The sequence below is a fragment of the Marmota marmota genome, unplaced genomic scaffold (genome assembly GCF_001458135.2).
Source record: "Marmota marmota marmota unplaced genomic scaffold, marMar, whole genome shotgun sequence".
NCBI lineage: Eukaryota > Metazoa > Chordata > Mammalia > Rodentia > Sciuridae > Marmota > Marmota marmota.
In genome coordinates, this window is record NW_026000185.1 from 12,971,641 (window position 1) to 12,981,730 (window position 10,090).

The 10,090-nt window shown below is 49.9% G+C and overlaps 1 protein-coding gene across 12 annotated transcripts in view; it reads right to left on the reverse strand.

The window, feature by feature from the left end:
* The window catches only part of Syt17 (synaptotagmin 17), a 102,581-nt gene that overhangs the window by 4,445 nt on the left and 88,046 nt on the right, over positions 1-10,090 (reverse strand). For all 12 annotated transcript variants that reach the window (XM_048789563.1, XM_048789564.1, XM_048789560.1 and 9 more), the window contains 2 exons: positions 5,106-5,271; positions 713-806 (listed from right to left, as the gene is read on the reverse strand). In XM_048789563.1, coding sequence (XP_048645520.1) covers positions 713-806; positions 5,106-5,271 — 260 coding nt within the window. The remainder of the gene's footprint in view (positions 1-712; positions 807-5,105; positions 5,272-10,090) is intronic.

Genomic DNA, 10,090 nt, shown 5'->3' on the forward strand with positions numbered 1-10,090 from the left:
TCTGCCCACCCCGCCCCACGCCGCCCTCCAGCCACACTCATCTTCCTTAACAACCTTGAAGGTGCGCTCAGCTCTCCTGCCTCAGGACCTTGGCCCATGCTGTCCCCCCTACCTGGAATTCTCTGTCTCTGGCTGGCTCCGACTGATCTGTTAAACTCGGGCTGCATTGTTTCTTGCCCAGAGGCTGCTGTGGCCCCGGGCTGTGCACAGCAGAAAGCCCAGCTGTAGGGGGCAGATGATTGACAGCTGCAGCCTTCTGCCTCTGCTGGCTACACTCCTCCAGGCTGTTCCCAGGCAGTGACTCGGCAGACCCGGGGGACTCACGCTGGCCCAGTTGGGGACTCCCCACCGGCCTAGCCAAGACCTCAGAACTGTGCTGTGGTGGCAGCTCCTCCCCCTCCACTCTGCATCCATGGGTCTCAGGTCCACAGTGTTGTCCCCTATGCCACCTGCTTTATATCTCACCCATCTTCCCTCCACAAGCTCTGTACCCTCTCATGTCTTGGTGCCAAGAACTCAGAGGCCTTCTCTGACCAGACTGTGCGGTCATATCCCCTTCTGTGACACGGATCCTCGGCCATCTGTGGCCTGGCGGTGTCTGGTTTCTCTCTACACCGTGTCACCCAGCAGGAGCCTGGCCCACGGGGGAGGGTTTGCTAAATAAAAAGGAGCCTTGCTCAGAGCCCCCGGGAGCCCGCTGGCCCACTCTCACCTGTCGATGATCGTGAAGGCCCGTCCAGATGTCCGTCGGGATGCCGGGCACACAGCTGTTGGCCAGGTCATACACAAAGACGTTCTCCTCCCAGCTGTGAGTGAAAGAAAGGGGCGCCGGCGTGAGTCCTACCTGGGCTCTGGGGGTGGAGGTGAAAAGCAAAGGCGGCGCTCGCTAGATTCTCTGCACCAAAGAAGCCTGCTTTCTTAATTAGGTCGCCCGTATGTGGCCTGCTTTTCTTCTAAAAATTTATTTATTTATTTTTTATTGGTTGTTCAAAACATTACAAAGCTCTTGACATATCATATTTCATACATTAGATTCAAGTTGGTTATGAACTCCCAATTTTACCCCAAATACAGATTGCAGAATCACATCGGTTACACATCCACATTTTTACATAATGCCCTATTAGTAACTGTTGTATTCTGCTACCTTTCCTATCCTCAACTATCCCCCCTCCCCTCCCCTCCCATCTTCTCTTCTAAAAATTTAAATCCATTTAAGAAACGCTAGCAGACAGCGGTGGGGGGGGTACGTTAAAAGCAACATTGAAGGTGTGGGGGGGCGTAGAGCACGCCTGTCATCCCAGCAATCAGGAGGCTGAGGCAGGAGCGTCACAAGTTCAAAGCCAGCCTCAGCAACTTAATGAGGCCCTAAGCAACTCAGCAAGACCCTGTCTCTAAATAAAATATAAAAAAAGGGCTGGGGGTGGGGCTCAGTGGTTGAGCGCCCCTGGGTTCAATCCCCGGGGATTGCATGTCCACATAAAGTAACTTATTGAAATCTCCCCTGGCCACTTTTGTCCCCTCTCAAAGGCGGTCCCTACCCTGCCAGTGCGTATAGCGCCCTCTCTCTTCTACTCTATTCCCACATGAACCAGGGGCAGCAAGATGTGCTTTCATTCTAGAAGCTAAGGCAGGAGGATGGATCGTTTGAGGCCAGCGTTTGAGGCCAGCCTGGGCAACATAGGGAGACCCAGGCTCAGAAAAAATAATTTCTTTTTCTGACATATCATCTCCAGATTCTTTTCTGTTTACCTGGGCAGTTCATCTCTAGGCTAGAATCTGCACAGCCCACTCAGCAAAACCAGTCCCTGCAGTGAATACAGCCCAACTTCCTTTAAAGGCATCCATGTCTCCTTGGGGCCTTCTCAGTTCCTGTTTCAAAGGGCTTACCAAATAGTTCAGCCCCAAAAAAGAAATTGATGCCAAGAAGAAAAAAGAAATAGAGATGGGTGGGTGGGCAGAAGCATGGGTGGGTGGATGGATAGGTAGAAGGATGGAAGGACGGATAGATGGCTGGACAGATAGAAAGGACAGACAGCTAACAGGCACATAGAGACTCGAGCGCTGATTCATGCCAACTGCTCTCTTGGTTTTTTTTTTTTTTTTTAATTTTTTTAATACTTATTTATTAGTTTTCGGCGGACACAGCATCTTTGTTTGTATGTGGTGCTGAGGATTGAACCCGGGCCTCACGCACGCCAGGTGAGCGCGTGAGCCACATCCCAGCCCCGCTCTCTTGGTTTTATACAAATCCCTGCACAAGGCAGGAATTGGGGTAGACATCACTGGCTGAACACCCCACAGTCACTCCTAATCCCTTTAGGAAGTCACATTTTATTTTCCCAGCCTCCTTTGCAGCCAGCAATGGCCACAGGGCCAAGTTTGGCCACTTGGATAGAAATGTTCGTAGAGGGTATCAATGAAAGGAGGGAGGTGTGGGAGAGGCCCAGTTTTCCCCACCGCCCTTCCTCCTTGGGTTGAAGCCAGGTGTGGACATGAAATTTGGGAACTCACCCAGTTCCCCGGATATCAGCGAGCCCATTAATGGTCATTTGCAGAAGTTAGAAGGGTGGGTGAAGGATGTGAGCAGAAGTGGGTGAGTATCGGTACATGTCACTCAAAGTGTTTACAGACCCAGACAGGCAGATCCGACTGAATAAACGATTCCCATTATCATCCAATAAGTCATTATAAAATAGAGCTAACACGTAACCAATAAGTCACTCCAAACAGGTTTATGTTGAGGGACCCCCTGTTGCAACAAGGTCTATGGGCTCTGGTTAGTGACCTTGTTGTTGTGACGGCTCTCTAAAGGCGGCCATCTTGCGTAGAACGTCCACCATGAAAATATTTCCTTTTGCTTGAGGCGTGGGTGACACCTAAAAGTGCACATGTGTCCTCTTTTTAGTTCTGTGCTTGTGGAAGTCATTGCTAATCCGTTCTCGGTTAGCAGCTCTCAGAATCCTGAACACGGCCCTCCAAGAAGTCACGTGTACAAGAGTTGCTTAGTGGATACTATTGAACTGGAGAGGAGAGGGAGGTAAGACTCACTTGCATCCCTTGGAAAGATGGCCTGACATGGAAATGCTAAGGAGATAAAATCTCTCTGAGGTCCCTAGAATGATCATAAATGAAAATGACAGCAGTTTCCTGCATGGAGCCTGTGAGTTGGGCAAAGCCCTGCGTGAGAACTTTAGATGGAGTATCAACTTTAGAGACCCACGTCTTTTAAAGGTCAGTGTGGAATCTGCCTGCAAGCCACTACAGTGAAGAGCCAAGCTGATTGGCCTAATTTCTTGTGTCTTCTGTACTCCCTCCCCTTCTGACATCTGCCCAGGGATGACCTAGCACAAGAGCACTTACCAGACACTGGTGCCTTGCTTTCCGACTTCACAGTCTCCAGGACTGTGAGAACTGTTCATTATAAATGACCCAGGCTCAGGTATTTTGTCATAGCAGCACAACATGAACTAAGACAGTGGTTCAAGCGTCATTTGGAAACTAAGGATGGCTTCTCCATTAATAAAACACAGTGACCCTAAGACATAAGGAAACAATGCCCTTTCTTGGTACATTATTATTGTACAAAATAGTGGAATTCATTGTGATATGTTCATACATGCTCATAATTTAGTCAGATTCATTGCCCAGCATCTCCCCTTCCCACCCCTCCTGCCTGCCCACCCCGGTCCTCTTCCTCTATTGTTTCTCCCTTCTATTTTCATGAGGTCCCCTTTCCCCTTTTTCCTCTCTAGCTTCCACATATGAGAGAAAATATGTGACCCTGGACTTTATGTGTCTGATTTATTTCCCTTAACCTGATGTTTTCCAGTTTCATTCATTCAACTGAAACCACATAGTTCCATTCTTCTTTATGGTCGAGTAAAACTCCCTTTTGTCTACAGTCTAGGTTTCCTTTATCCATTGATCTGCTGGTGGGTGCCTCATCTGGTGGCATAACTTGGCTTTGTGAATTGCGCTGCTGTCACCTTGGGCATGCGTGCATCTCTATCGTGTGATGACTTAACTTCTTTTGGATAGAGTGCAAGGAGTGGTGTGGCTGGGTCTCATGGTGGTCCCAGGCCGGGTCTCTGGAGGAACCTCCATTCTCCGTAGTGGTTGTACTCATTTACAGTCCCACCAACAGTGTCTAAGTGGAACCCACCAACGCTCTCTCTAACTTTAAGTCTCTGAGATCCATGAAGAACAGAGGCCAGATGGAGAGTTTGTAGTTTGAGAGCCAAGGGGACCTGTTGCACCTGCTCCGAAAAACTCACAGATCTGCCGGAGGCCATCTCCGAAAGCTGTTGTTGAACTGTGCAGAGAGACGTGCTCTGGGGGGAGGGTGGGTAATGAATGGGACTAGGGGCCGGGGAGTCAGAGGTGGCTCTAGTGAAGGGGTGTTTCCGGAGCTACCCTGGGGGTGGAGGGGGTGTTTGACCTGCAGGAGGAGGTAGGGAGGGAAGGGCTCCCCAGCAGAGGAGACAGAATGTGCAAAGGCGAGGAGAACTGGGAGGGCTGGACCAGGCTGGAGGACCAGGTGGCCAGTGTGTCTGGGGCTTGGGAGACACAGGGAGGGAGGCCTTGGTGGGTGAGTGATGCAATGCAGCCCGAACCCCCTAAAAACAAAAGAGAACCCAGTTCCACACTTCATAGCTTTGCAACTTTGCATGAGTCAGTTACCTTTTGGGGTTCCTTTTCTGTAAGATGAGAATATCTACCTAAAACCAGGGAGTCCTTACGTGATGAGGTACATGAACCCATATCCAATAAAATCCAGCTCTGATTCCCTGTGGTCCGTGCATCGTGTTCTTTATATGTATATTATGTCAGTGGCGTCACGGGCCTGTGATCCACAGCAGAGCAGAGTGGACAAGACGGGCATTTATAAAGAGAGGTCTTCCAATGTGCTCTTGGCTACTGCTGCTAAATGCTTTGCCCTCGACTGCCAAGGATGAATTCAGTGAGAAATTGGGCTGGATAAAGAGTAGCTTTAGTGATCAAAGAGAAATGTCGGTGAGAGACACTATCCTCCACTCTCTTTCCCACGGGGGACCTTGGTTGGACCGTGGAGGACCGAGTCGGAGGAGGGGGGGTCCACTCACCTGTGGATGGAGGCCAGTTTGGCGGATTTCCTGCCGATGGAGAACTCGGAACAGTGGAGGTCAGCCTCGGCCCAGGTCTTATTGAGAGGAAAGAATCGATAGCAGTGGCCTTTGAACTCCATCCAGAACAGGGGACACAGGGACGTCTGAGGCAGCTCTGGCAGGGCTGGGGACAGAGAGAAAACGGACCAGAAGAAAGGTTGGTGGTGCTCAAGTTGTTTCCATGATTTATTACGTATTTTTTCAAGAATGGAAATAACAGGTGCCCCGTCACGATAAATGTGGGTGTCTGCCTGTGATGGTTTGGATATGAGGTACCCCCAGAAGTTCATGTGTCAGGCAATGCAGGAATGCTCAGAGGGGAAATGACTGGACCATGAGATCTGTAACCTCATCAGTGGATTAATCCACTTGATGGATTATTAATTGGAATGGATTCCTGAGTGGTACCTGTAGGCAGGTGGGGCATGGCTGGAGGAAGTGGGTCATTGGGAGTGTCCCCTTGGGGATGGAGAACTTTCTGCTCTTTTGCTGCTTCCTGGCTGCTTCGAGCTGAGTACCTAAATTTTTCAAAATAATAAGAGTAACTTATGGGGCTGGGGCTGGGGCTGAGTGGTAGAGCTCTTGGTTAGCACGTGTGAGGCATCGAGTTCTGTCCTCAATAGCACATAAACATAAATAAACACAATGAAGGTACTGTGTCCATCTACAGCTAAAACAAACAAAAAAAAATTAAAGGAACATATCACTCTCAAACTTGGAAAAAGTGGATTCTTGGGCACATTTCCATTCTGTCGGGTTCGTACACAGTGATAGTTTTTAATGCAATTGTGATCATATGGATATAGGACAGGATTCTGTTTTCTAAAAATTAAGGAGTATCAGCATTTCCCCCATCAGGATACCTTTTTGTAAATATTAAATAGCTCTTAGATGCTCTCCCGAGTGGCCCTTCTAGAGTTTATTTAATGATTCTCTCATTTGGGGATAATTAGATTTCTTCCTTAAAAAAAAAAAAACTATTACAACATCACCAAGGTGAGCAGCCTTGTGCATAAAGCTTTTTCGGCCTTTCTGATGATTTTCTGAGAGATTTGGAAGGCTTTGATACAATTTGCTAAATTGCCTCCTGAAAGCAATTCATACTACCACAGGCCACGTCTGCGAGGGCTCGTCTCCCTCTGCCCCGACCAGAGCCCAGTGTCATTATTTTCATGGCCATCTTTGCAAATTTTATAAGCAAAAAGATGGTATCTTGTTTCGATCTGCAGTTCTGGGTTCCCTGGTGAGGGTGCACATCTCCCCGCGTTTATTGACAGCTACAGCTAAGGGCTATTCATATCTTCTGCCCATTAAGTGACTGGGGTTTCAGAATTTGCTGGTAACGCGGCAGAGCAATGCATAAGGGACCCATGTTGGAGATAATAACGTTCTCTCAAGTCTCAGCCCCTCGGGAAGCTTTTAGGAGAGGTTTTTTTCCCCTGGAAATCACCACTCAAGGGGACTGACTGGGAGAGGCAGACAGGTCGAGAATCTTCCCCACACTGGGATGGATGGCTCATTTTCAAGGGCATGCAGGGAGCCCAGACAAGTGGGGGGATTTGTTAGCCTGGGCTGCCCAACCAGAGTCCTAGCCCCAGCTCTATGCCTGAGTTGCCGTGAGATTCTGGAACATTCCTTTTCTTCTCGGCTGTCCAACTAGATGACCCCTGGGGTCCCTCCTATCCAGCCATGTGGAATCTGCCTGCAAGCCACTACAGTGACGAGCCAAGCTGATGGAGTCCTAAAGCAGTGGGTGACATTCACTGAGCATCTATGACGTGTTCAGCACACACACACACACACACACGGAATGGGGGCCTCGAGAGTGGAGTCATCCTGTAACTAAGTGGCAGAGCAGGGACTTGAACTCTGCCCTCTCCACTCCAAAGCCTTTGTTTGAAAAGTGTGTATCATGCTTCACTGTGGGAAATCAACAGGGCTGAGAATGGTTCATTTTATTGAGCCTATCTATTGGGCTAAATAAATTCGTGGAGGTGCTGGCATACATAGCTTGTTCCTTGATAGCATGATTATTAGTGATTAGCTGCAAGGCTCTTGGAAATTGCTGAGATCAAATGCAAAACCAAAAGCGTGTGTGTCTAGGCGAGTATGTGCCTCTGGGTGCTTTCTCTGGGGACAGAAAGGGACAGCCACTTTAATCAAGAGGGCTAGCTAAGCAGGCAGGTTCCAGGCCATCCTTCTCAGGACTGGTCAGAGACGCTGGGCTTTCTCAGGGACCCAAACTGGCCCATCCTGCACTCCAGCAGCCGTGCCCCTTGGTCCTGGTGAACCCCACCCTCTTGGTCAGTCTTGGCCAACAGTCTTTCTGCACGTGTCAGGATCAAAAGTGGAAACAGGTGATTTTGGAATTTGCTCTTGATCCTTTTTCTGCAGAGCAAAGGGGGCTAGAACTCTGCTTAGCATGGCCAGAGTCTTCAGCTGTCTCTCCCTGTCTCTGGGTCTCCGTCTCCTCTTCTCTCAATGGACTAGGAGGACTTCACCTCCTAGTGGCATATGCTGAGAGGGTTAAGGACTCTTGTAATGCTGGGTGTGGAAGAGCTCCCTGTGGGGACTTCGGGGCACTGCCTACTGCACAGACTCAACAGACTCACTCCCTGGGGTCTACTTAGGGAGCGGCGTCTCCCCATAACATGGACGAGAAGCTGAAGATCATTCCCATTCTCCTTCCACCTGTCACTTATAGGCAAGGACAATCAGGGGTGAGAACTTGACCGGGTTTGTCCCGGTTGGTTGGAATGATCAATGCGAAGTACAACATCAAACCACTGGTTCCCCAGTCCCACCCATCTGAAGGTACCTGGGAATCTTAAATACCCAGATTATCAGGCTTGGGGTGAAGCTCACTGGCAGAGCACTTACCTACCATGCCTGAGGCCCTGGGTTCAATTTCCAGGACCACAACAAAAAGTTGGTGTCATTCTATAGTAGAGTTGGAAATAGGGTGGCCCACCCATTCCACTATGCCCAGGACTGTCCCAATTTTAAAGCCAAAAGTCACCGATCCCAGGTACCCCTGCAAGCCCCAGCAAACTGGAAAGGTCGGCCACCCTTGTGCAGTGATTCTCAACTAGGGGATATTTCAACCCCCAGAAGACAATGCCCGGAAACATGGTTGGTTGTCACAGCTGGGGGGAGGTGGCCCTAGTGGCCCGTAAGGGGTAGAGGCCAGGGGTGCTGCTAGACACCTACAGTGAACAGCTCCCCACATTGGGATAATCTGACCCCAACGGTCCATAGAACTGAGAATGAGAAGCTGCCAGGAGGTGACCAAGGAGGGTGGCTTAGGCATGTAACACTAAAGATGACGCCGGACCACAGCTCTTCACCAAGGTCCCCACAACCTCACGGTAAAAATACCTGCCCAGCATCTGCATGTCCAATCCTAGGCCACCCTTGTTGCTAATCCTCATAGCCAAGGGTTGTTGTTTCAAAGTAATTTATGTAACCCTCTGCAGGGTTCCTTTGGACCTCTTTGCTTCAACCCCTTGGATTCTTGGCTGACTCTGGTATGAATAGTCCCAAGGCGGCACCATTTCCAAACTTCCAAGAGATTCTCTTTGGAGTATCTCTCTCTGTTTCTTCTTAGGTCTTGACCCCTCCCCGTGTGTGGAGCCCCTGAATTATGGAGATGGTGCCACTCAGGACAGATGGCCACTGCTTCCTCTTCATCTCGTTGTCTCTGACCCCCAAACACCCCCTCTTTTCTTAGATACCCAACCTAAACTTTATTGTCTTTACATTTATTTCTATTTCTGCAGTACAGGTTTGCAACACAGGGTGCTCTACCCAGCCCTTTTTATTTTTTATTTCGAGACCGGGTCTCACTAAATTGCCCAGGCTGGCCTTCAACTTGTGATCCTCCTGCCTCAGCCTCCCGAGTCTCGGGGATTCCGGGTGTGCACCCCCACACCTGGCCCAGCCTAACTTTAAAAGGGTGTTTGTAAAAATTCACAGGACATTTCTGCGTGGCCACAGAGGAAAGCTTTAGCGTTCTCCAATTCACTCTCTTGTGTGAGCTGGAAGTCTCCATCATTTTTGTCTTTTTTTACTTTTTTTCCTCCTTAACATTTTGAAAAATAAACTCTTAAAATTTTGGAATAAACAGGTCGTCAGAAAAGTTGCAAAGATGGTGTGGGGCATTCCCAAATGCCCTTCAACAGTGTCCCCATGTTAAACTCTCACATGACGGTGGTCAAGACTAAGAAATTAACACGGTGCCATATCATTATCTCAACCACAGACTTTATTCAGATTTCACTAGTTTCTTCTTCTTTTTTTCTGTGCCCAGATCCAAGCCAGGACACCCCATTCATTCACCTACCTATGAGTTTCACTGGGCATTAAACACCACTGCCAGGATTGAATGGGAATCAATTGAAAATCAAGACAAAATCAGCAAGACTTGGTTGGAACGGGTCAGTGTCTAGCATTGCGGGGTATTTGCTGGGGTCACCCTTAACCCCTCTTCACTCCCTGGCGTCCAGTTGGCCTTGGGGTCTGCTCCATCCCATCCCAACGCCCCTCTAGCCTGCCCCTTCTCTTCTCTCCTTCCTCGTGCCTCCTCTCCCTCACCAAGCCCCGCTCAACCGCCTCCTGGTTCTCCCCTCCTGGCTCAGCTGCCAGATCCAGCCCTGGGGACAGCTTCACCCTCAAGTAAACCCTCCAGGCGTCGCTCCGCCCGTGGGAAGGGCCCCTTGCGACCCTCTTGCTTGGCCAGACCTGCGCACACGCCCTGGGCCTGGCTCTGCCACCGCCTGTTCCTGGCGCACGGCGGCTGCCTGCAGCCTCAGCACCACCCGCACCACGCGGAGCTCACTGGCAGCGTGGGCTCTCAGGCGCGGGTCGCAGAGGTCGCAGGTGAGCAAGATGCTCCAGGTGACCTGCTCACCTGGCCCTCCCTCCCTCCCTCCCTCCCTGAACAG